At 44.9% G+C, this 27,054-nt stretch overlaps 1 protein-coding gene across 2 annotated transcripts in view; it reads left to right on the top strand.

The window, feature by feature from the left end:
- The first annotated feature begins 963 nt into the window (after positions 1 to 963).
- RIMKLA (ribosomal modification protein rimK like family member A) overlaps positions 964 to 27,054 on the top strand; it is a 37,456-nt gene continuing 11,365 nt past the window's right edge. The window contains exons 1-3 of one of the 2 annotated variants that reach the window (XM_005543750.3): positions 964 to 1,275; positions 19,864 to 20,094; positions 24,972 to 25,058. In XM_005543750.3, coding sequence (XP_005543807.1) covers positions 1,113 to 1,275; positions 19,864 to 20,094; positions 24,972 to 25,058 — 481 coding nt within the window. In that variant the 5' untranslated portion in view covers positions 964 to 1,112. Of the gene's footprint in view, positions 1,276 to 19,863; positions 20,095 to 22,844; positions 22,973 to 24,971; positions 25,059 to 27,054 lie in introns of those variants that run through there. The other variant, XM_074010436.1, reaches the window with a different exon arrangement.

Genomic DNA, 27,054 nt, shown 5'->3' with positions numbered 1-27,054 from the left:
CAAAAAAGACATATTTTAATGAACTGAAAGAGCAAATGCAGTCTCCAAAGATGGCTAACTTCAATCCTGCAGTTATTTAGACAGGAAAATCTGGCTTCAAACACTATTGTCTGCAGGCAGGGTTTGCAATTGGCCAGGACCAAGGACAGTGTTTAAAGATGACTCAGTTGTATGGCCTGGGGAGAGCCGGAGCGGTGAAGGGAGACCAGCCAGTGGTCCTTCTAACTGAAAAGGATGCTAGGTCAGTTTTTTATGACTTCGAGGCTATGAAGGCTCAGACCTGCTGCAACCTAGGAGTGGGTGTCCAGTGTAAGAAAATGAGACCCCAAGAAATGCACCTTCAAATTATCTGAATGAGAGGTGGGTAAGACTCAACTTCTCCCTCTCCTACATTCTCCCCAACCCCCGTGGGGCTTACAGGCTAGGATTTCGGCACAGAAATCCCTCTTCTTCCATGGCTTTAGGGTCCAATTGGGGACCTAGCCGTGTGACCTTCCCCAGGCCCCAGAATCTCCTCTGGGACGTCCCCGAGGCCCTCCCTGTCTGGGGCTCAGCAGGCGTCCGCCTGTGTAACCAGCCTCCGAGCGCTCGGGATCGCCAAAGAGACGCATCCGCCGCCCACTGCGCATCGCTGGCCGGTCAGCTCGGAAACCCTCCGAGCCGCACTGGGCCGCCGCCCCGGCCCCTCCCGCTCCGGCTGTCCCACCCTAGCCCGCAGCGCCACGCCCACCGGGGGTCCGGGGCCTGCCGGGGCTGCCCTCCTCCGCCTCGCCTGCGCCCGCCGGCGGCTCGGTCCCCGGAACCCCAGGTCCTTTCCCCCGCCGCCGCAGGCCCCCGACCCGCCGTCCTTTCCCGGCGCCGCCCGCCAGGGCCGCCTCTGCAGCCGCCAGCGCCCGCCGCTGCGCGCTGATTGGCTGGCGGGGCCGGCGGCGGCGCTGAGTGGCCGGGCGGATTCGCTGGGTCAGGGCTGCAGAGGCGCCTGGCGCACCCGCGGGAGCGGAGCCGCGGCGCGCTCGCCCCGGACGCCGGCCGCCCCTCCGCTCGCCCTGCTGAGCGAGCGGCCCGGGGCGCCGAGGGGTCCGCGCCGCGCGGGGCGCACCGCCCTGGCCGCCATGTGCTCCCAGCTCTGGTTCCTGACGGACCGGCGCATCCGCGAGGACTACCCGCAGGTGCAGATCCTGCGCGCCCTCCGGCAGCGCTGCTCCGAGCAGGACGTGCGCTTCCGGGCGGTGCTCATGGACCAGATCGCCGTCACCATCGTCGGCGGCCACCTCGGTGAGCGAGGCGGGCCCCGGGAGGGCAAGGGAGGCGCGCCGGGGTCCATGAGAGCCGGCCGGGTGGGCGAGCTCGCCCGGCCTCCCGTAGCGGAGTCTCCTTCAGGCCCGCACACCAGCCGCACTCCCGCTGCGAGACCGCTTGGGGTTGGAGAAAGCCGCTAACCTTCATAGGTTCTTTAACCATCACCACCTGCCCCGAGGCCAAGATTCGAGAACGCGATTTAATTTACTTAGGGGACTTCATTTTGTGAGAAACCCAAATTCACCTGAAGCCGCCCGAGTGTCCGAGGAAAATCAGGCTGTTAAACCCCAAATTTGCAAATCCTGCTCGCATCAATACCTTGACAGTTTAGAGTCTGAGGTTTCTAGAAACCCACAACAGATTTACAAAATTACGATTAAGATGACTGTTTTAAAAAAGTTTTTTAGGAGTGTGTGAGCAGCAGTAATGGGCACCACATAGAATATTATTTCCAAACTAGAAAGCCACATATGGGGGAAATCTGAGAAAGATTGGAGTCACTTCTCGAGTGTAAAGTGGGAGTGTAGACCTTTGATGGGTTTAACTCATCCTTCTCCCTAGCAGCGTTGAATTCTGATTCCAGAAGAGTCGGGATTTCAGGTTCAGACAGTTCTGGCCTCACCGATCACTCCACTGCTGTGTTCAGGAGACTTTTGTGGGTAAGACATGGTTGTCATCTGTGGATTTGACCTCAAAAGGTTAATTATTTTTTCCATATATCCTTAATACAGGCCTCTCTGATTTAGGAATCCCTGATGCAGAATACTCCCTCTGGCTTGCTGTTTGAGTGTCTCTGGGGCTCCACGGGAGGCATCCAACCATTTCAGGGAGTCCAGGACTCAAAAGGATTTGCGCCCAGTTCAGGGTGCATCTTGGGTTACTGTTCGCATTATTTCAACAATTATTTCTGGTTAAATAAGCTCGTAATTTGCTACTTTGCTTTGGCAGAGGAAGGAATTTCGAATTCGGAAAGACTACTTCCAAGTGAGATTTTGAATATGACCTGTTTCTGAGTGGAATATAGCTGTTACAGATTTTTTCATCCCTAAGTTTATCGAAGTCCCCTCATACTTAATATCAGATTGTATATCCTGTTGGAGAAATATACCATAAACATTAGGTACTTTACATTTAATCTACAACAGTATCTTTCAGCTGCAACTGGTACCGTCTCTCCTTGATTTATTAAAACTCTCACAGTTAATGTAGAAGTGGAATTCTGAACAGGGAATCTGCAGATGTGGATTCCTATTACAGCTTTGCAGTTGATGAGTATCTTGGCTTTGCTTTGGGCAAGCCACTTTATGTCTTTGAATCTCAGGATTCTCATTTATAGAAACTAAGGGTTAAGGTTCCTCTCACTTTAAATGTATGTGTTTCAGTATCATATTTAAATTATATAATCTGTCGTATTTCACCGACCTAGATTAAATAACATGTTCATCTTTCTACCCAGGATGAACTTTTTGCTTATTTATTTTACAGCTTGTAAAGTTGTCTCTTTTTTGAGATACAGTAGCCAAATTCCACATCACCTTCAGGTTGTAGAACCGTCACAAATTCTGTAAGAGCAAGAAAATGCTCCGTGTCTAAAACCCCATTTTAAAGAATCAGTCCTAGAAAAAGATAAAATAAAATGTTAGTGCCACAGGGAACATTCAAACCCTTTTGTTTAGTGTCTTAAATATTAATGGAATTCGTGTGTGAAAATACCTTAATCTATTCACAAACCAGGAGTTCATTTTTTTTTTTTTTCTCTTGCTCAGGCTGGAGGGCAATGGCGCCATCTTGGCTCACGGCAGCCTCAGCCTCCCGGGTTCAAGCGATTCTCCTGTCTCAGCCTCTTGAGTAGCTGGGATTACAGGCCTGCACCACCTTGCCCGGCTAATTTTTTTTTTTTTTTTTTTTTTAAGTAGAGACAGGGTTTCACCATGTTGGTCAGGCTGGTCTCAAACTCCTGACCTGAGGTGATCCACCTGCCTTGACCTCCCAAAGTAGTGGGATTACAGGCCTGAGCCACTGTGCCCAGCCCGTTCTTTTTAACTACAGGAAAATCTACACAGCTATTTGCCTGGTCAATGGAGAAATTGAAGACAGTTATTTTTTGATGCAGTTTTAGTTTTTGTTAATTCCGAGGTAGCCCACACAAATCACAAAACGTAGAACAAAACTATTAGATCACCAATTCTGCCGTCCAAAGCTGTCCAAAGATTTGTTATGGAAGCAGATTAATTAAAGCACAAGTGAGTCCCGTGAGAATGACCTCGTTGGCTTTGTTCAGCGCTATAATAGTGGCTAGAATAGTGCCTTGCACTTGGTAGGCTCTCAGTACATATTTTTTTGATGAATCAGGATATGATCTCTGGTTCTCAGTTTCTTCTGTAGTCAAACTATAGAAAACCCTTGGCAATTTGCTGAGCCAAAGTATTTCTCGAAAAAAAAAATTCCAGAATTCAACTTGCCTTGAAATACAGAAATATGTAGTTATGATGATATTGATACTATTTACTGTTTGAGAATTATAGAATGTGAGAGCTGGAAAGGATTTTCAGATCATCCATTCTAATTCCTTCATTTTACAAAGAACCTGAGGCTCCAAGAGGTGAAGTGACTTCCTCAATGCCATCCAGCTAGTTAACAGCAAACCTAAAGTTAAAAAACTTGGTCTTCTAATTTCTAGCCCAGTGATATGGAATAAGCTTCCTTTAGGATGTCTGTAGCCTATAGTACCTTTCTCAGAAGATGTGGAATTGAACTGAATTGAGTTATGTTGAGGCTAGACAGTGACTTTGGAATGTAATTTTATAATTTAGGAAGTTCAGGTATCACCTTTACAAAGCCTTTGTGCCTTCACTCCTTTCCATTGCTTCTTTATATTAATGTAGGAATATGATGATGGAGTTGATTGGGGCAGGTATGGCGGTGCCTCAGCCAATTGCTTAAATTCATTCCTGAGCTTTTCTCTTTGGAGGCTAGTGGGAGGCCAAATCCAGGGTTTAGAGTTTCAGGTTATATCTGGAAATAGGATTCAGACAAGAGATTATAAGTTTTCATGATTTTTATTTTTAATCTAGTAATCTGAGTGGGGAGACAGTGGGGAGAGGAAAATGATCTTTAGGTGACTGAAGCAATCCTGTAGAAAACAGCCTTCGTTCACTCTTTGCTGGGTGTAGCATTATATGAAAATCATGTCCATCTCCGTTTCCTTTTTAGAAACGGCAAGTTCTTCATTCATTTAACAAATACGTACTAAATATCCTCAACCCTAGGGATAAAGTGATGAACGTGACACCAGAATGCACATAATAATAATAATGGTCATAGCTCGCTCGCTCTCTCTATATATAGTGTTTATTCTGTGCCGGGCATAGGTGTAACTTCTTTTTACCTGTTAACTCTTCTAAATGCCAATAAGGATATATGGGAATATAGCACCGGCTGGGAGTTAGGACAAATACTCAGTAATTCTGGTCTAAACACTGTCTCCTCTTTTCCACTCTATCCTTTGCGTTGGTCTACACTGATTTCACCATGCCTGTCTGTGACTCCAGACCTTACACTAAAATTCCCTCTGCCTCGGATGCCCACTGTTCCCTCCCACATGGTTCACCTTTATTCATCCTTCAAATCCAGCACAAGTCACTTGTCTCTAAAAAGGCTTGCTTGAGCTCCTTTCTTTGTCCCCAATGTCCCCAAGTAGTCCCTCTCTTCCATCTGCTGCCAAATAGCTTTGTCCATACCTTTTAAAATAGCACTCATCATATTTTGCTATAATTTATCTATTTATACAGTTTATATTCCCCCTCCCTCTGAAGAACCAGGATTCTTCAAATGTGTGCTTCGTAACTGGTACATAGTAGGCCTTCAGTTAATGTGTGTTGGATGACTAAATGAAGTGTCTTAAAAGCTAATTTGAAGTATGTGAGACTTTTACTGCAATGAGCTAAGGAGCTTCTGTGTGGGGGAGATCATGAGGGGATGTGTAAATGAGGACAGATTCACTAGAAAGAATTAAGTTATTTGCCCACCCACAGCTCTGTATGATTAATTGGCTCAAGAAACAAGTGTAGTAACAAACTCAGGGACAGATACCCACCAAGACATAAAACAAGTCTGACCTGGAAATGAGGTTGTGTTACTGTTTGTCTCTTAGGAGCAGGATGATTCAGCATTCCTTCCCTTACATTCAGAGCTAAAACGTTGGTAGCTAAATGGCAAATTCTAGGTCAGATTCTTTAAATCAAGGTGTTCTTGGATCCTTTTACTTGGGTCTTTGTAGTAATCAGGTGAGTCAGATTTAAAAGAGTGGGGAACGGGTAGATTCTGACTACATTTGTATAAGGAAACGGTCTTACCTCGGATCACTAAAAGGCAGCCAAAGGCTCACAGAGAAAGGATGGACTCCCATCACTGTGCAAGAAGACACTGGCAGGAAAGAGGTACCATGCTAACTTTTGTGCAGAAAACTTGATCTTTAACTTCAGTTCCTGCTAAAGGCTTGTGCCCGACATCTTATAATCCACATGATACCACTGTACAACACTCGTGGGAAGAAAGATCAGGGAATGAGTACAAGCACCTACCATATATTTCCAAATAGACGTGAGTGCTGCATGGATGTGCTTTACCCCTTGGGTCCACATTTATATCTGTAGGCTCACCGCAAGGGCTGAGAGTGGGATGGATGTTTAGTTTATGTTTCTAACAGGAGTTTTTACACCCCATGAACTATGTTAGGAAGAGTTTTAGAACCAGTAGATGAGATCCTTCTTGGATCTCAAAGCCCTGCTCCTAGATTTCCTTTTCTTTTCTTCTTCCTCTTTTTTTTTTTTTTTTTTTTTTTTTAAGATGGAGTCTCACTCTGTTGCCCAGGCTGGAGTGCAGTGGCGCCATCTCAGCTCACTGCAACCTCTGCCTCCCAGGTTCATGCAGTTCTCCTGCCTCAGCCTCCCAAGTAGCTGGGACTACAGGCACGTGCCACCATACCAGGCTAATGTTTTGTATTTTTAGAAGAGATGGGGTTTCACCATATTGGCCAGGCTGGTCTCAAACTCCTGACCTCAGGTGATATGCCCACCTTGGCCTCCCAAAGTGCTGGGATTACAGGTGTGAGCCACCGAGCCTGGCCCCTACTCCTAGATTTCTGAACCACTTGCTGCTGCTACCAGAACACTTCCACCAAATTTGTTGGGCCTGCTTGGTGGAAGGGAGTACAGCCATCACTCAGAGATGTTTGTGTCATCTCCACCCATCCACACCTCCTTGCCACTCCCCTCACTAGCAGGGAGGACACTGAATCTACATACATCAGTGCTAGCCTCACCTCACTCCAGCCACTTCCTTGGCCTCTTTATCCATTGTCCCGAGAAACAATTATAATTTGGATTATAATTGTTTTTGGATTATAATTGGGTTTATATTGTTTTAACACAAACCTATAACATATTCTGAAAAATTTTTTATAGAGACCCTGTCTCTATAAAAATAAAAAATTAGATGGGGTGTGGTGGCAGGTGCCTGTAATCCCAGCACTTTGGGAGGCTGAGGCAGGCAGATCACTTGAGGTCAGGAGTTCGAGATCAGCCTGGCCAACAAGGTGAAACCCTGTCTCTACTAAAACAAAAATACAAAAATTACCCAGGCTTGGTGGCACGCACCTGTAATTCCAGCTACTCAGGAGGCTGAGGCAGGAGAATCACTTGAACCTGGGAGGCGGAGGTTGCAGGGAGCTGAGATTGTGCCACTGCCCTCTACCCCGGGTAACACAGTGAGACTCCATCTCATATAAATAAATAAATAATAGCCAGGCATGGTGGAGTGCACCTGTAATCTCAGCTACTCAGGAGGCTGAGGCAGGAGAATCACTTGAACCCGGGAGGCAGAGGTTGCAGTGAGCGGAGATCACGCCACTGCCCTCCAGCCTGGGTGACACAGTGAAACTCCGTCTCAAAAAATAAAAAATAAAAATTAGCCAGGCATGGTGGAGTGCACCTGTAGTCCCAGCTACTTGGGAGGCTGAGGCAGGAGGATCCTGTGATAGTGCCACCGCTCTCCAGCCTGGGCAATAGAGCGAGACCCTGTTTCAAAAAAAAGAAAACATGTAACTCCAGATTCCACTATGAGAAAGTGATAAATTTAGATTACTTTGTGTTGAGGAACTGACAGGAATACTGATTCTTCATTCCTGTAACTATGTTATTAACATTTTAGTATATTTTATGTGTCTTAATCTTTTCAACAATCCTATACATTCATTTATTTCATTTAACAAATATTTATTGAGTTCCCACTGTGCCAGGCATTGTGCTAGGCAGTAGAGATAAAATGGAGAATGGGAACAGAGGCAGGCTTCATGCTCATTATTATGATTTTATTCATTTTATAAATCCTGTCAACAGATATCTATTGATGGCCTACTGTGTATAAGGTACTGTTTCTAGGCACCAGAATAAAGTAGGCAGAAATCTGTGCCTCTCAAGTAGATTACATTTTAGATGGGGAAAACAGAATGTAAACAAGGTAAATGCAAAGTATAGTATATTGGTGAAAAGAGCTAAGGAGAAACAAAGAAAAGAGAACATTTCTGGAGGTAAGAGAGGGGATTGCAATTTTAGACAGTGTGGCTGGGGTGGTCCTCACCCAGAAGATGACATCCATGTAAAGATCTGAAGGAGGCGAGGATGCAAGCCATTTAGATATCTGGAAGTACAGTAGTTTAGGCAACAGGGAATAGCAAGGGGGCCAGCGTGGCAGAGCAGAGTGAGCCCAGATGTGAGTATCAGGAGAGGAGATCAGAGAGGTGGGTGGGGAGGAAGCAGATACATAGGGCCTGGTGGGTCACTGAGGGACTTTTGCTTTTACTCTGGATGAGCTGGAATCCACTGAAGGATTTTTTTTTTTTTTTTTGAGATGGAGTCTCACTCTGTTGTCCAGGCTGGAATACAGTGGTGCGATCTCAGCTCACTGCAACCTCTGCCTCCTGGGTTCAAGTCGTTCTCCTGCCTCAGCCTCCCTAGTAGCTTGGATTACAGGCACACACCACCACACCCACCTAATTTTTGTATTTTTAGTTAAGACAGGGTTTTGCCATGTTGTTCAGGCTGGTCTTGAACTGCTGGCCTCAAGTGATTCACCCATCTTGGCCTCCCAAAGTGCTGGGATTACGGGCATGAGCCACTGTGCCTGGCCCACGGAAATTTTTTTTTTTTTTTTTTTTTTTTTTTTTTTTTTTTTAGACAGAGTCTTGCTCTGTCACCCAGGTTGGAGTACAGCAGTGGCATGATCTCGGCTCACTGCAACCTCTGCCTCCTGGGTTCAAGTAGTTCTCTGCCTCAGCCTCCCAAGTAGCTGGGATTATAGGCACATGCCGCCATACCAGCTAATTTTTGTATTTTTAGTAGAGATGGGGTTTCACCATCTTGGCCAGGCTAGTCTTGAACTCCTGACCTCGTGATCCATCCACTTCAGCCTCCCAAAGTGCTGGGATTACAGGCGTGAGCCACCGCGCCCGGCCTCCACTGAAAGCTTTTGATCGGAGAAACGACATGATCTGCCTAATGGGTCACGGAGTCATTCTGGCTATGCTGTTGAGAATAGACCAGAGGGACCAAGTGCAGAAGTAGGGAGGTTGCTTAGGAGGTTATTGCTACATTTTGGGTGAGAAGAGATTATTGGGCTAGAATGATTTCAGGGGAGAAGGTGAAAAGTGACTGGGATCGGGCATATTTTGAAGACAAAGTGATCAGGATTTTACTACTGAATCAGATATTGGGTGTTCAGGAAAGACTAGTCAAGGAGGACTCCAAAGTTTTTGGCCGGAGAAGCTGGAAGAATAAAATATGTTATTTGCTGATATGGAAAGGAAGACAGGTATAAGTTTGGGCAGGTGATGAATATCAGAACTCAGTGTGAGTTGCACATTAAACATCCAAGGGGATATGTCAGGTAGCCATTTATGGAAAGATTGGGATTCAGGAGAAAGGCTTGGCCTGGAGCTATCAAAGTAGGAGCACCTTTACACACCTATCAAGGGAGTGACTATAGATGGAGAAGGGTTCAGAGAGTGAGCTCCAGTGCTTAGTGGGCAGAGTGAGTAGGAGAAACTAGCAAGGAATCCTGAGTAAAAAAAGAAATGAAACCCAGGAGAGTGGGTGTCCTGTAAGCCAAGTGGAGAAAGTCGTTCAAGAAGGAAGATGTGATCAGATCATGTCAAATGTTGCTGGTAAGCCAGGCACAGTGACTCTTGCCTGTAGTCCCAGCACTTTGGGAGGCCAAGGTGGGCGAATCCCTTGAGGTCAGGAGTTCAAGACCAGCCTGGCCAATATGGTGAAATCCTGTCTCTACTAAAAGTAAAAAAAATTTAGCCAGGCGTGGTGGTGCACGCCTGTAATCCCAGCAACTTTGGACGCTGAGGTGGGAGAATCGCTAGAACCTGGGAGGCAGAGGTTGCAGTGGGCAGAGATCATGCCACTGCACTCAAGCCTGGGTGACGTAGCGAGACTCCATCTCAAAAAAAAAAAAGAGTTGCTGGTAGATGAAGTCGGATGAGGAATGAGAATTGATTTAGCATGTGCATGTAGCGTTGGCAGCCCCAGGAAGAGCAGTTTCAGGTAAGTGGTAGGAAAGAGTGAATCTAAACAGCCTAGGAGTTTTGTTGTAAAGGGAAGGTGAAAAACAGGATGGGAGCCCAAAGTGAGACAGGATTGAGAGGATTTTGTTTTCCTTTTTTTTTTTTTTTTTTTTTTTTTGAGATGGAGTCTCACTCAGTCATCCAGGCTGGAGTGCAGTGGTGCGATCTCGGCTCACTGCAACCTCTGCCTCCTGGGTTCAAGTGATTCTCCTGCCTCAGCCTCCTGAGTAGCTGGGACTACAGGTGCCCACCACCACACTCGGCTAATTTCTGTGTTTCTAGTAGAGATGGGGTTTTACCATGCTAGCCAGGCTGGTCTCGAACTCCTGAACTCAATTGATTTGCCCGCCTCAGTCTCCTAAAGTGCTGGGATTACAGGCATGAGCCACCGTGCCCAGCTGAGAGACTTTTCATAAAGAAGGGATACATAACGGTACGTTTGTGTGCTGTCGTGAATGATCTAATACAGTGGGAGAAATTGGTGATGTAGGAGAGACAGGCAAATGGCAGGAGCAGTGCTTTAAGCGGCTGAGAAGGGCTGGGATCTACCGCGTATTTGGAGGGGTTGGTCTAAGCTAGGAGTAAGGACAGTTCAGCCATTATAAGAACAGAGAAGGTAATCTGTATGTCACGGGTGCAGGTGGGTGGATAGATGTGATAGTGGGAACTTATAGAGAAGGTCTTTTCTGATTGCTTCAATTTTTCACATTGAGATAGGAAGAATGAGAAGATGGGACAAAGTAATAAAAGTGTAAGATAAGAAGAGAAAGTGTGAAATAGTGTTGAGGTTGAGTGAAGGGACTAGGGAAGTAAAATGATTGCCAGACATTAAGGGTGCCCTTGAGACAAGTGAGCAGGTTTGTGTATTTTCTCTAGGTATGTTTCATTACAAAGGAGGAACACAAAGTAGAGGGTTGGATCGGTCTGACCAGAGTAGTGGTTTACCTAAACAGTAAGTGGGTGCAAGGATTTGAGGGTATATGCAGGAAGTGATCATGGTGCTTGCCTATGGAGTTTGAATAGGATAAGAAGGGAAGTTGAAGATATGAAGGGAGGGACAGTGAAAAGATGGTGGTACCTGTGGATGGTAGCTTCTTGTGGGGTCAATGCATAGCTGGGTCAATGTATAGTACTAGAGGAAGCAAGCTGGAAAGATAGGAGGAGTGGTTGGAGATTAGAATAAAGATTCTTGCGCAAAGTCTAGAATGTAACCAGGAGTGGTAGCTGAGGTGGGATGGTGGAGAAGATCTTTGGAGAAAAGGAGGTCAAGACATTGAGAGTCCTTGGCATTGAAAGGATTCTTCATAGGGACATGGAAATCACCAATATTTCTGACAGTGTGGGAGTAAGGAGCTAAAGTTTCAAGAAGAGAGGGAGTGACCTGGGCTCTGTAGACGACTTGCACAAGAAGGGGTGATGTGTTGTGCGGCCTGATGAGATTCAGACTGGATATTTTAGGGAGGAGAGAAGGCAGAATGGTCTGGTAATTGCAGTCAGGAGCAAGGAGGATATCTCGGCCCAGTAATCTGTGGCAAGAGGGGAGAAAACAGCCACAACTTAGAGGGCTGTTGGGGAAGCAGTGCCATTGGTGAGAGACAGGGTGCAAGCTGGACTCAGAAAAAGAAGGAAGGTGAAGGGAAGGCACATGGAAAAGGTTGAGGATAAGGGAATTTTCTGCCCATTGAGTTTCAGAGGGTAGAGTGGAGATGGGAAGAGGTGGAGGGTGGAATGAGAAAAGGCAGTGTCAATAGCAAAGACTTGGAATCAACCTAAATGTCCCTCAGTGACAGACTGGATTAAGAAAATGTGGCACATATACACCGTGGAATACTATGCAGCCATAAAAAAGGATGAGTTCGTGTCCTTTGTAGGGACATGGATGCAGCTGGAAACCATCATTCTCAGCAAACTATCGCAAGAACAGAAAACCAAACACTGCATGTTCTCACTCATAGATGGGAATTGATCAGTGAGATCACTTGGACACGGGAAGGGGAACATCACACACCGGGGCCTATTGTGGGGAGAGGGGAGAGATGGCATTGGGAGTTATACCTGATGTAAATGACGAGTTGATGGGTGCTGATGAGTTGATGGGTGCAGCACACCAACATGGCATATGTATACATATGTAAAAAACCTGCACGTTGTGCACATGTACCCTAGAACTTAAAGTATAATAATAATAAAAAAGAAAAGGCGGTGTCAGAGCCATGTGGGGTCTAGAGTCCAGGGAAATGCTGTGGCATCAGAGACTGAGACTTGGATGACTGATATGAACAGAGGAGAAGAACTTGCTGAGCTTTGTCTTCATAGCTGAAGAAAGATCATGTTGTGAGGTGGCGAGGGAGATGAGGGAGGAAGCTTTGCCAGGTTCTAGGGCCCTTCCGTTTTATAGAAGAGGAGACAGAACCAAAGAGATTTTTGTGTCTTGCCAAGCTAAATGATAGCAGCTAAATAAATCAGGTCTCTGACTTGAAGGCCAATACTGTATCCACTTTGCCAAATTACCTTTCATCTCATGTTGTTTTGACTTCTTGAAGGGCCTTTCCAAGGAGTTACTTTAGCCCTGAGACATTCTTGAACTCAGTGCCTATAAGATGCAATGTCTTACTGTTGATTTGTTTGAGAGGTAGAGATTATGAATGTATTAGTTTTTAACATTTCTTCAGAGCTTAGAGGCACGAGGAGTCAACATTTTCTTTCTGAAACTTTCCTTGATTTTTCTCTCTCCCCAGGCAGAGATAATCATCCTAACTGCTCCTTCCTCCTTTGCTGTCCCTGGACCCTGATGTAGGTCTGTTGGAGCACTTAGCGCATTGTGTTATAGTCAGTCTCCTCTCTCTCCTGCTGCTCCACAAGACCCAGGTGCTCTACACAGAACATTGATAGCATTAATAACAACTGTGTGTTGTCTGTCTTAAATTCCAGGGATGTTGTTTGTTTTACTCACACCTCTCAACTCCCATGCCCAGCCCTTAAGAAGACAGTGCTTGTTCCTTCCCTGTCAGTCCCTTTGGCTTTCACCATTTGATTGCACCAGGGCCCGGCTTCTGACTACCAGCACCTGCACCTGTCAGAGGGCTTTGTCTGGTACAGGATCCCATGTTGCCCACACATGTATTGCAAGCCAGAAGGGTCGGGAAATTAACACCATGCCCCTGGAGCAGCCTTAACCGAAAACTGAGTTGATGTGTAAACACTTGAAATTGGCTGGGCCTCGTGGCTCCTACCCTGAGAGGTAGACATTATGAGTTTATGAAATCCCAGCAATTTGGGAGGCGGAGGCAGACAGATCACCTGAGCTCAGAAGTTCAACGCCAGCCTGGGCAATATGGTGAAAACCCGTCTCTACAAAAAATACAAAAATTAGCCAGGTATGGTGGCTTATGCCTATAGTCCCAGCTACTCAGGAAGCTGAGGCAGGAGAATCACTGGAGCCCGGGAGGCAGGGGTTGCAGTGAGCCGAGATCATGCCATTGCACTCCAGCCTGGGTGACAGAGCAAGACCCTGTCTCAAAATAAAAACTTGAAATCATCGACTCCCTGGCCTCTCAGGTGGAATAGCTGAAGTGCATGTACTAAGCCATTTCCTAGAGTTCCTCAGCAGGATTCAGCTCTGGTTGCTGAGAGGTGGTAACTCACTTGATAAAGTATGTTTTGTTTGCCTCATTCCCTTCTCTATGCCCCTCTCAACGTTTCCTGAAATTACTATCCAAATAGACTACTTGCACTTAAATCCTTGTCTGATTGAGCTTCTCAGGAAACCAAACTAACACTGGGCTTGACCCAAAGTAGGTGCTAAATAAATATGCACTGAATGAATATGTGAAACAATAAATGTGTTTCATGAGTGAAAAAAATGAGTAAGTTATGTCTCTATGTTTCTCTGTCAGGAGACTATAATCTCCTGGTAGGCAGAGACTGTCTAATTCAACTTTGTATTCCTGCTTAATAGTGTGTTTGAGTCATACCAACCAGTTCAGTAAATGTTGAATTGAATTAAATCACTTCAAAATCACAGTTAGTGGAAAGAGAAAATGGCCACATAAATGTCTGTGCATTTTAGTGAGGTGGAGGTGAGATTTCTTTGGGCATTGTCACAAAGAACTTTAAAAGGGAAGGAGGAGGGGTGTGGCATCTACTTGTTAAGAATAAAAATAACTGTTTTACAACAAAATGCTGTGGGTGGGGTAGGAAGAAATAAGGGGAAAGGTGGAAACTGATGGAGGTGCACCAAGTCATGTTTGGATAACACATCTTCCTCATAACACAAGATAATCTGAAATGCTAAGTAGATTGTCTTATTTATTTATTTATTTATTTATTTATTTATTTATTGAGACAAAGTCTCACTCTTGTCCCCCAGGCTGGAGTGCAGTGGTGCGATCTTGGCTCACTACAACCTCTGCCTCCTGGGTTCAAGCAATTCTTCTGCCTCCCGAGTAGCTGGGATTACAGGCACCTGCCACCACCCCCAGCTAATTTTTGTATTTTAAGTAAAGACAGGATTTCACCACATTGGCCAGGCTGGTCTCGATTTTCTGACCTCAGGTGATCTGCCTGCCTCTGCCTTCCAAAGTGCTGGGATTACAGGCGTGAGCCACTGCGCTTGGCCTACTCATGTTATTTATATAGTTGATTCCTTTCTGGTAACTTCCAGAGTTTCACTGCCAGCCACTGTTACATGATCCTGCTCAAATATAATGGTTCTAAAAGCTACCATAAGTGGGGTCCTTGTTTGCTATCATGCTTTAGTTTCCTGCTGTTTTCTTAATTTTTCTGCTTGTTTTGTACATGAAGGTTTTTTCTGGCGTACCAGACATCCATTTAGTATTGAAGCTTTCTTTAGTGAATCCAAGGATGCACACGTGTGCACACATATGTGAGTGACATGCATGCACAGGTTGGAGGGTGATGACTTATGTATCGGCTTTGTGTAAATGCAAAGACATTTATAGTCAAATCTATTCCAAGGATCTGTATTATAAGGCACTTTTAATTTAAATGAGGTAATATGTGAAAGTTCTTAGCAAATAACCTAAAACAATAGATGCTCAGTAAAAATCTTGTCCGAATTCTAATCTGAACTACAGCACCTTTTATTATCCATGCCTCTGCTTCCCTCTATTGGTGTGATCATTGAGAATGGTTAAGTTTTAGAACTCTGCTTTCCAATAAAGATTTGTTCATGGCTGAAGTTATTTCTCTTTATCATAAAGTGCATTTCTTTGCTATTGCACATACAAATACATAAGTCTAGTTAAGAAAAATTTTTTGTGTTTTTGAGACGGAGTTTCGCTCTTGTTGCCCAGACTGGAGTGCAATGATGTGATCTCAGCTCACTGCAGCTTCTGCCTCCCAGGTTCAAGTGGTTCTCCTGCCTCAGCCTCCCAAGTAGTTGGGATTATAGGCATGCATACCACCACGCCCAGCTAATTTTTGTATTTTTAGTAGAGACAGAGTTTCACCGTGTTGGCCAGGCTGGTCTTAAACACCTGACCTCAGGTGATCCACCTGCCTTGGCCTCCCAAAGTACTGGGATTACAGGCGAGAGCCACTGTGTCCAGCCTAGTCATGTAGAATTTAATTGAACCCAATATATGGGTTAGAAAAAACAGACTCTGTTCTTTGGGAAAAGTTATCCTGGTTTTCTATCTTGTTTTTAATACATTAAAATATTTCCAAATATAAATAGAGAATTCAAAAGGAAATCAGAAGACAATTACCCACAAAAGTAGATTATTCTTTTTTAGAATATAGAGAAAATATTTTGGTTTCAAAAAGTTGATTTTAACTGGGTTGGCAATTGGTCACTGTCCTAACTTGTTTGAGGTCTGATCTTTTTTCCACTAATATTTTATTGACCTGTTTGGGGATAGAGTGGTCGTTTTAGTTTTTTTTTTTTTAGTGGTTTGAGGCTAAACATAATAAATCTCAAGCCCAACCCATGAGTCTGGGAGACCCCAGAATATTCCAGAAACAACTCAGCTGCCTCTCCCTCTCCCCAAGTTAAGGTGATACCTAAGAGCACTAGGGTATTCAATCACATGAAGCCTCTGCTTGGAGAGCATGAGCCTCTGAGTGTTGAGGGCTTTCCTTCTGTTGACCAGCAACCAAGCAGAGCCCTGTCCTTCCTGGTATCCTGCATCAGCTCTTCATTCCCTTGACTTGAGGTCCGTAGATTGCAGCGGAAATGTTAAGGATCCTGGGAAAGGTGATAGATTAAGCTCCATCCTGCATTAGGTTCATTAGGTCCTTTCCTGAGCGGAGATGTTAATGGTGAGAGGGAAATCGCTTACATGGTTAAAAGGTCTCAAAATTTACAGACAGTTTTGCCAAGGGCCAGCCTTAAATCCAAATTGTCCTTGGCCATGGCTGTGTAGAACTGTTGCTCCCACTGAAGCCACTATGACCAGCTGCTGCTTGTCTCCTACTACTAGAAATATGATGGCAGTGACAATGGCAAAGAGCAGGGGGCATGTGAAGTTGCCCATGGCAAGAATGTCAGAGCTAGGGCCGGGCATGGTGGCTCACGCCTGTAATCCCAGCACTTTGGGAGGCCGAGGCGGCGGATCACAAGGTCAGGAGACCAGCCTGGCCAACATGATGAAACCCTGTCTCTACTAAAAATACAAAAAAAATTTAGCCGGGTGTGGTGACAGGCGCCTGTAATCCCAGCTACTTGGGAGTCTGAGGTGGGAGAATCACTTGAACCTGAGAAGTGGAGGTTGCGGTGAGCCGAGAACGTGCCATTGCACTCCAGCCTAGGCGACAACAGTGAAACTCCGTCTCAAAAAAAAAAAGTCAGAGCTGTGTCAATGGGCAAAGATTGTGATTAGTTTTGCAATTGCGTCCCTAAACCTGTCATGTGCCTCTCTGCACAGGGCTGGACAGCCAGCATGCATAAGACCTGTCTAACTGCTTAGTAGAGCCTTTTGGGCTATACTTTAACCCATTCCATTCTTCATTTATTAAAGGCTTCAGTTGGAATGAGCCAGGCCCAAAGATTTACCTTTGGAGAAGAGAGATGAAGTCCTGGTAAGACTTCCTAGGTCTATGTGAATCTGCTCGTTGAGGCTGAGTTGTCTCTGTCCACTTGTGGTTGGTATTTCCAGAAATGATTGAATTCTTTTCTTCCCATTTAGAAGTTTGTTTGTCTGTGGTCTCATGTTGGGATTTGAAAGCCAGACGTTTTTGCTGCTTCTTGTTTCTCTAGGTCATGTTTCTGTTGTAAAGCTGTTTTTCCTGTGAGGTGGTAAAAATCTCCATAAATTGTCCCTACTTTGCTTAGTAGAATGTCTGTGTAGTAACAATGCCAGTGCCTCACATATGTATAGCATTTTATAGTTGTCAAAGCATTTTCACATATATTATCTGACTGTGTAATGTTGTCCTGGGTGTTCTGTATTTACTATCTTAAGCCACTTGAGTATTTTTCTTTTTTCTCCAACCACTTTTGAGGCTGCTACACATGGTTTACTTTTACCTTTCATATTATTTCCCCCAAGGGCTGTAAGTGGCAATGAAATTTTTCAAAGAACAGTAAAGGCATCTAAAAGTGATACAGTTTTCTGACAGCAAAGTGAAGATAACTTGGATGCTCTTTATAAATCATCCCTGAGAATTAGGTTCCAGTTCCTTGGATTCACACGATCAGTGGAAGTACAAAAAACAGTTTATCGTAATGATTGTACCTACGCCTCCCCTTTTTAATCAGTGAAATATCTCCTAGAATGGGGGAAAGGGTGCAATTCAGAGCCATAGAATAGTTTTGTGGGTGTTTTGTTTTTCATCTTTGTGCTTAGAGTTTTTGTATTGATATTATTCATCACCTGGTGGAGAAATTGTAACTTCATTAGCACCCTTTTCCCCCTAGAATTATGTGGTTATGCAGTATAATATCACTTACGAAATAGAAGGTGCTTTGGGTTAAAGCCTATAAAGTGTCTCTGTAAATTGTGTTTTAAAGGTTTTTTTTGCCTGGGCACAGTGGCTTATGCCTGTAATCGCAGTACTTTGGGAGGCCAAGGCAGGAGGATCACTTGAGACCAGGAGTTTGAGACCAGCCAGCCTAGGCAACATAACAAGACTGCATCTCCCCAAAATTTTTTTAAAAATTGGCCAGGCATGCTGGTGCACACTTGTAGTCCCAACTACTTGGAAGGCTGAGGTGGGAGGATCGCTTGACCCTAGGAGTTAGGTGTTGTGGTGAGCTGTGATCACACCACTGTACTCCATCCTGGGTGACAGCAAGATCCTGTCTCTAAAAAATAAAATAAAATAATATCATATATTCTTTAGAGCATTTTAGAGATTCCGTCAAGGTTAATTAGAGCAGACCAAGTATAATTCCTTGAACTAGCTTCTCATTGCCCTCCTCATTCCATATCCTGTCTGTATCATTCCATCACCAGATTCTGGGTGCACCATAGAGACCTAGGTTATGACTTAGAGTAATACAAGCCATAGGATGTCAGGACTGGGAGGGACCAAGTGAGTTGCTGTGAACCCGTCTTACCCTTACATGCTGTCTTATACCATCTTTGAGTGATGAGCCTTGGCCCTTACATCCTAAGGGAGTGGAAAAGGATCCATTTTGTTGAGCCCAAATCCATCTCCCTGTAACTTCTATTCAATTCAACAAACATTGAGTGCCTACCATGCAGCAGGCACTATTCTAGGTGCTGAGGATGCATCAGTGAACAGACAAAATAATGCTCTTATGGATATCTCTATCTCCTGGAGTTATAGAAGACAAGCCAAATAATTCTTCTGCACTGAAGCCCTTCAGAAACTTGAAGACTGCTCATGTTCTTCTGAATCTTCACTTCAAGTTAATATTCCTATTTAACCCAGTGGAATATAGCATCACGTCTGCGAAGTGGATCGGTTGTCTTTGGATGCATTCTAGTTTTCTTTGATATTGAATTGAACTGATTTTTAGTAGATGGATTTTTCAGAAAGTTTTTTTGTTACAAAGGTAATAAGTACTTGGAGAAATTTTGGAAAATACAGATAAGTATAAAATATAAAGAAGAAATTACCTGTAATTCCATTACCTACCATTAAAATGTTGGTGTATTTCCTCTAGCTGTTCCCAACTTGTATCTGTTTATATAGTTGAGATCATAATGCATTATTTATAATTTTGTATCCTGTTTTTTCACTTAACATTGACATTTGTGCATTATGTTGATAAAATCATTTAAATGGTTGCATAGCTGGGCTCAGTGGCTCATGCCTGTAATCCCAACACTTAGGAAGGCCGAGGCGAGTGGACTGCTTGAGCTCAGGAGCGTGAGATCAGCCTTGGCAACATGGCGAAACCCCATCTCTACAAAAAACACAAAAATTAGCCGGGCATGGTGGTACATGCCTGTAGTTCCAGCTACTGGGGGGTTGGAAGTGGGAGGATTACTTGAGCTTGGGAGGCAGAGGTCGCAGTGAGCCAAGATCACGCCACTGTACTCCAGCCTGGGTGACAGAGTAAGACCCTGTCTCAAAAAAAAAAAAAAAAAAGGCCATATAATATTCCAGTCAGATATAAAAGAGTGGTAGGGATTCCTGAAGTGGGTTAAACTATTTCCTTTTCATTAAGCCTTCAGCCTCCCAAGCCACCACACTTTGAGTCATACTTGTCCTATGGGAAGGAAGGTGACTATATTATCTCCTGTGGATTCTTTTAACCTAGATTATTCTTGATATGCTTTGTTTCTGCTCATTCCTTTGTGTTTCCTCATGATCATGCTCTGCCCATTTGTTTGGCATATAGGGTTGCCTGTAGAGTTTCTTTGTACACCAGGATGTCCAGAGGGCCATTTTTTGAGGCTCTGTTCCTGCTAGGTTCAGTCTTGAAGAGTCTGTTGGAACCATTTCTTCTGGTGGACTAAATGACAGCAGGCACAGCACTCACTGTTGTCCTTGAATTGCAGGCCTCCAGTTAAACCAGAAGGCCCTCACCACCTTCCCGGATGTAGTGCTTGTGCGGGTACCCACACCCTCAGTGCAGTCAGACAGTGACATCACTGTCCTGCGACACCTGGAGAAGCTGGGCTGCCGGTTGGTCAATCGCCCACAGAGCATCTTAAATTGCATCAACAAATTCTGGACGTTCCAAGAACTGGCTGGACATGGGGTCCCCATGCCAGACACCTTCTCCTATGGTGAGTCAGCTTGAAATAGCTTCCCAAATCACGTGCATCTCTGTTTTCTTTCCCTAGAAACCTTCTAATATCTTTGTTGGTTTTGAATGTGAGTCTGTTGATTCAACATCTTGGCCTATCTGAAATCTTTATCCCGGCCTTTCTATCTGAAAATGCCTTGGTGTCTTCTCCTCTGTAAGTCATTCATTAAATACATATCTGGTACACACGGTGTGCCAGGCAGCATGCTAGGCACTGGGCTACAGCAGTAAGCAAGAGGCTCCTGCCCTCAAGGCATTCCCAGTTCATCAGAGGCAGAGGACAAGTAAACAGGCAATTTCTGAGCAATGTAAAACGTGCCGTGATAAGAATCAGATGCAGAGCGGTGCAGGAGTACATAGGAGAGCTCCCAATGGCATTTAGACATTGAGGAAGGCTTACTAAAAGAGCTAACATAAGCTAAGCTGAAGTTATCTAGCTAAGCGAAGGGAGATGGTGGGAGGGGGGTAATGTAACGAGAGAGCAGAATATAGAAAGACCCAGAGGGGAATGACCCCTGATGTGTTGGTGGTAATCTGAGCAGTTTGTAGAATGTTAAGCGAGATACAGCTGAAATATGAGGCTGGGAAGACAAGAGGGCACTACATACAATGTGTGAAGGAGTTGAGGGTTAACCCCGAGACTAACAGGAAGTTCTGGGAGGGCTTTAATCAGGGAGGTGGCCTGATAAGAGTTACAGTTCAGAAGATCACTTTGGCTACACTGTGGAGGAGGAATTGGAGAGGGGCAAAGTAGAGACAGGACAAGTAGTGGTAGGTTTTTTAAATAATCCAAGTGAGCAACGATGGTCTAAACTCACGGTGGGAATGAAGATGTGTGAACAGATTCAGGAATTGTGAAGGTTGTAGAAATAATAGAACATGATGATTGATTTATATGGAGAGTTTGGAGAGAAATCAAGAGTGACTGGGTTTCTGATTTGAGCAACCAGAGGTGAAAGCAAACATTCGCTAAGACTAGAAATGTGGGAGGAAAGAAGCTGATTTGTAGGTAGGGGGTGAAGGATTATAGGGGAGAGACGATTTCAGTTTGGGACATGATCTGTTTGAGGTGTCTGTAGTACACACAAGTACAAATATTTAGTAGGCAGCACACAAATGAATCTGGAGCTTCTCAAAGAAGTGCAGACTAGGGAAGTGGAGCTGGAAACCTTCATTAGGTGAGGTGAAGTCCCAGGAATGGATGAGAGTACTCAGGGAGAATATGTAGGAAGAAAAGAGGGCTGATCTGTTCACCTAAAATGGTTAAAATGGTGTATTTTATGTATATTTTAACACCAACATTTTTTTTAAAAGAAGGGAATCCTTTAGGGCAGTGGCCCCCAAGCTTTTTGGCACCAGGGACCAGTTGCATGGAAGACAATTTTTCCACAGATGGGGGTGAGGTGGGGGAGGATGGTTTCAGGATGAAACTGTTCCACCTCAGATCATCAGGCATTAGTTAGATTCTCATAAGGGGTGCACAACCTAGATCCCCCCGCATGTGCAGTTCATAATAGGGTTTGAGCTCCTCTGAGAATGTAATGCTGCTGCTGATCTGACAGGAGGTGGAGCTCAGGCGGTAATGCTTGCTCACCTGCTGCTCACCTCCTGATGTGCCGCCGGGTTCCTAACAGGCCGCAGTCTGGAATTAGGGGTTGGGGACTCCTACTTTAGGGAATGGATGCAGGAAGAGGAATCTGTAAAAGAAACTAATCACTTGAGCCCAGGAGTTCAAAGCTGCTTTGAACTATGATCATGCCATTGCACTCCAGCCTGGATGACCGAATGAGACTCCATGTCTTAAAAGGAAGGAGGGAGGGAGAGCGGGCAACTTGAGAGGTGAGAAGAGAAAGAAGAGAGATCATAGAAGTCAGTGGAAAGTATTCCAAGATGGATGGTGTAATCAAGAGTATTGTGTGATTCTAAAAGGACAAGTAACATAATGTGACGTGTCAACACTGATGTGTCTGTTGGGTTCAGCAACAGGGAGTTTAATGAATACAGCTTCAGTTTAGTGCTGGAAAGAGGGATGAGGAAATAAATGGGAAGTGAGGAAATGGAAACTGGGTTTCTATAACTCTTTCCGTGGCTCAATGGTAGGGATACAAAGTTACAGTTAAGGGGTGATGCAGGGTCAAAAAACAGGAACTCTATTTGCTTATGATGGAAGAGAATTGAGCATGTTCAAAATGCTTACGAAATTAGGAATTGGGAGGTTGCAGATATAGCAGAGAGGGTGCAAGATCCCTGGGGAGGTGAGAAAGGGGGTCTAAAGGACAGTGGGGCAGGGATGGATTAGGGGGACCTCTCTTACTGCATTGTAAAGAAAGGAAGAAAGGATGGCTAGAGAGAACGTAAGCTTATCAGTGGGACGGCAGGAAGCTGGGAGTTCCCTTCTTAACAAAACATCCTCTTCATGAAGATGCCCCTAATTACCTTCATGACCTCATTTTCTTTTTTTTTTTTTAAAGTCATTAGCACTCTTGTAAACTAGGCAGGTCTTGTTAGTATTCTAGAGTATTTTGCTTTGCCTGTGGTAGGCAGAATAATGCCACTCCCCCACCCTGAGATACCCATGTCCTAATCCCTAGAACCTGTGATTATGTTAGGTTATGTGGCAAAAGGGAATTAAGGCAGCAGATGGAGTTGGTTGTTAAGCAGATGACCTTAAGTTACGGAGATTATTCTAAATTATCCAGGAGAGCCTAATGTTGTATGTGTCCTTAAAAGTGGAAGAGGAAAGCAGAAGAGAGAGTCAGAGGGAGATGTGACCGAGGAGGAAGAGCAGTGATGCCGTGTGAGGACTCTACCTGCTGTTGCTGGCTTTGGACATGGAAGACGGCCATGAGCCAAGGCATGTGGGTATCCTCTAGAACCTGCAAAATGCAAGGAAATAGATTTTCCTCTAGAAAGGAATGCAACTGGCTAATCTTTTTTTTTTTTTTTTTTTTTTTTTTTTTTTTTGAGACAGGGTTCTGCTTTGTTGCCCAGCACCAGTGGCATGATGTGGCTCACTGTAGCCTCAACCTCCTGGGCTCAACTGATCCTCTCACCTTAGCCTCCCGAGTAGCTGGGACCACAGACGTGGACCACCACACCCAGCTAATTTTTGTGTTTTTTGTAGAGATGGGGTTTCACTATGTTGTCCAGGCTGGTCTCGAACTCCTGAGCTCAGGCAATCCGCCCACCTTGGCCCCCACAAAGTGCTGAGATTCCAGGCATGAGCCACCACACCTGGTCTTGGCTAACCTTTTTTTTTTTTTTAGCCCAGTGAGACCTGTGTTGGACTTCTAACTATGCGGAACTGTATGACAATAGATTTGTGTTGTTTGAACCACCAAGCTGTAATTTGTTACAGCAGTGAGAGAAAACTAGTGCCCCACTGTACCTACAAAACACATCGATCCAGCAGCACATTTTTGAGAACTAGGAAGTGAATGAAAAGGACCTCTGAGCAGCCCAAATACGTGTGACAAACTCCAACAAGCATTGAACCTCCCTCTCTCACTTCATGAATGGGAAAGCCCTCCAGATTCGTATGAAACCTAGTTTCCCCTGTGCTGGAAAAGTCATCTCATAAGTTGCTTTGTCCTTTCCAAGCCCACAGCGAAGAGAAGCAGGAAAAGAGGCTTCTTTCTGCTCTATACTGACAGCAGCGAGAAATCTTAGTTGACATCTGACAGCAAGAAATGTGACAAACCACTAAAAAACCAGGTTCCCAAACTAGAAAGTGCACTAGTTTGGTGCCATTGAATAGAGGGCAGATGTAGTCCCTTGGGGCATTACAGTGCAGTCATTAATGTTCATGACATTGACTCTAAGTTATCAAGAAAAGATTATGTTTGATACAGTATATATAGGAACCCAGGTTCATAAAACAATTTAGAAATATTTTCATGCACATCATTATTCATATTTTTTAAAATTAAGGCTTATAGGAGTATGGTGGAGCCAGTTCAGGCTTCACAGTCATACCTTAATTTTGGGTGAGACAAATCCCCAGGCTTGGTTTCTTTGAGTATTGATTTTCTATTGCTCCATAATGAACTTCTAAAAACTGAGCAGCTTCAAATGATACCCATTGATTACCTCATAGTTTCTGCAGGTCAGAAGTCTTGTCATAGCATAGCTGGGTTCTCTGCTTAGGTCTCCTTAGGCTGAAATCATGGTGTCAGCTGGGGCTGTGGTCTCACCTGAAGTTTGGGGTCTTCTTCCAAGCTGCCTGATTGTTGACATCCAGTTTCTTGTAGTTGTGGGACTGAGTCCCCCACTTCCTTGCTAGCCATCAAGTGGCGACATTCTCCGCTAGAGGCTGTCCTCAGCTCTCTGCCGCATGGCCTTCTCCACAACATGGCAGTTTGCTCCTTCAAGGCCAGCAGAAGAGTCTCTCTGTTTCACCATTTTTTTTAAAGGGACTCATCTGATTAGGTCAGGCTCACCAAGGATCATCTCCCTTTCGGTTAACTAAGTCAAAATCAGAGGAATGATATCCCAACATATTCACTGGTCCCTTTCACACTTAGGGGATTATACAAGGTGCGTACACCAGGGAGCAGATATCTTGGGGGTCCACCTACCATAGTCATTGTAAAGGGAAAGGTATCTACCTGTATGATTGTTACAAGGATTGTGAAGCCTTTACCACACAGAAGGTACCTGCTAAATGTTGGTTTCCTTACCTCTCTGCTCCCACCTTTTACCTTGCAGGTACGTAATGTGTGTCTGTTGAATCAAATGGGTTTGAGTGGCCTTAATGAGAGAGATGAGGCCTCAAGAATACCTACAGAGGGGCAGGGCTGGGGTGGCCACTGCCTGACTGTCAGCCTTACTTCACTGACTTTCACCTTTTCTTGGCAGGTGGGCATGAAGACTTTTCAAAAATGATCGATGAAGCCGAGCCCCTGGGCTACCCAGTTGTGGTGAAGAGCACACGAGGCCACCGGGGTCAGTGCCACCTCTCCAGGGCTTCCTGGGTAATCAGCCCACTCGGGCTGCTGCTCTGCCTGGACAAGACATTCCTCAAGTGCTGCTTAGGAAAATGGAGCTCCCCTTTGAGGAGCTTGCAGTGTCTCTTCCTCCTTGTCCTTTGTTCTTGCTTTTGTCAGATCATGCTGACCTCTTCCTCGAATGATTGCGGTCAACTCCTGACTTATTGCTGATCGGTTCCCCTAACTCCGCTGCCAGTGCCTCTTCTGTTCTTTTTTTGAAGTAATTTCTCTGAAACATAGATCTATTCTTGACACCCTCTCGCTGAAAAACCCTCCCAAGACCCTGTGCTGCCTATTAGACAGAGTCCATATTCCTCATCCGGAAACTGAAGGCCCTCACGAACAGCCTCAGCCTTCCCTTGCAGCCTTCTGTGGCCACGTGAACCTTTCATAATCCATTCCAGACTACTTCTCATTCATCACGTAGACCATGCATTTCCCCCTCTTTAAACGTCTGCTCTTTTCCCTTCGCTGAGAATGCCATCTTTCTCTGCTCACTTGGTCAACAACTTCTGCTCAGCCTTTAAGGCCAGCTCCAGATGTCATTTCTTTTTCACACACATCCCTGGTCTCCCTCCCTGCCTTCTAGACAAAATTAATTGCTCTTCCTTTTTTGTTTCCATAGCATTTTGTATGTGCCTCTAGCAGAGTGCTGTATTTTGTAACAGTTACAGGTTTATATGCCTGCTTCCTTTACTAGACTGCAAGCTGCTCAGTGGTGGGGACCAGATCCTGAGCATCTGTCTCTGTAAGGCTTACTGCAGTGTTCAGTGCATCGTAGGGACTCAGTAGGGACATCAGCAACAGAAAGCAGTCCTCCTGCAGTACATGAGCAGGTACCTCATTGGGATACCCAGGTGGCACGCTTAAACGCTCCAGGCATCTGGAGTGAGGGCAGGTCACCCTAAATAGTAGTGAGCAACTACTATGGTGTAGGGACTATGCAATAGAAATGAACTAGACAGTACTCCATCCTGGGTGACAGAGCGAGACCATGTCCCAAAAAAAAAAAAATAGAACTAGACCCAGTCACTGATTTCAAGGAGCTCAAATGTGTAGACACGGTTGCCTTGCAGGGTGATCTCTGATATGGCAAGTATGCCCAGGGGTCTGTTTGAGCCTACAGGAGGGAGGGTGCAGTTCTGCCGTGAAGTCTTCACTGGAAGAAAAGGAGACTTCAGTGGAAGTGTAGAATTTGAATTGGAGGAAGTGAGCGAGCAACACACGGAAGCAGGGGTAGGCAACGCAACCTGTAAGCACAGATGAGTCATGTTGAGGAGCGGAGAAAGGAGCTTGGGTGGCAAAGCGGGGCTCTTAGTGCTATCCAGATATGCTACTGAGCTCAATTTCAACCAGCCTTTCAACTAGTCATTTTTATTGTGGTAAAATACACGTAACATAAAATTCAAATATTTATTGAGTGCCTACAAAATGCCAGGCACTATTCCAGGGATACAGATAAGAACAAAAGTTCCTGCCCTCAAAGAGCGTCCATTGTAGAAAGGTAAGATAGCAAACAAATTAAATGTAATACATAATGTTTTATAAATGTAAAAAATGGAAATACAATTCACATAAAAAATTTACCAGTGCAAAGTGTAAAATTCACTGGATTTTAGTGAACTCACTGTGTTTTACAACTATTACCACTACTTAATTTCAGAACGTTTCCATCACCCCTGAAAGAAGCCTCATACCTCGTAGGAGTTAGTCCCGATTGCCTCTCCCTCAGTCCCGGGCAACCACTGACCTACTATTAATAATACTTTCTGGGGTGGGCACGGTGGCTCAAGCCTGTAATCCCAGCACTTTGGGAGGCCGAGATGGGTGGATCACGAGGTCAGGGGATCGAGACCATCCTGGCTAACACGGTGAAACCCCGTCTCTACTAAAAAATACAAAAAACTAGCCGGGCGAGGTGGCGGGCGCCTGTAGTCCCAGCTACTCGAGGC

This window comes from Macaca fascicularis, chromosome 1, assembly GCF_037993035.2.
Source record: "Macaca fascicularis isolate 582-1 chromosome 1, T2T-MFA8v1.1".
NCBI lineage: Eukaryota > Metazoa > Chordata > Mammalia > Primates > Cercopithecidae > Macaca > Macaca fascicularis.
This window is presented reverse-complemented; position numbering and strand designations above follow the sequence as displayed.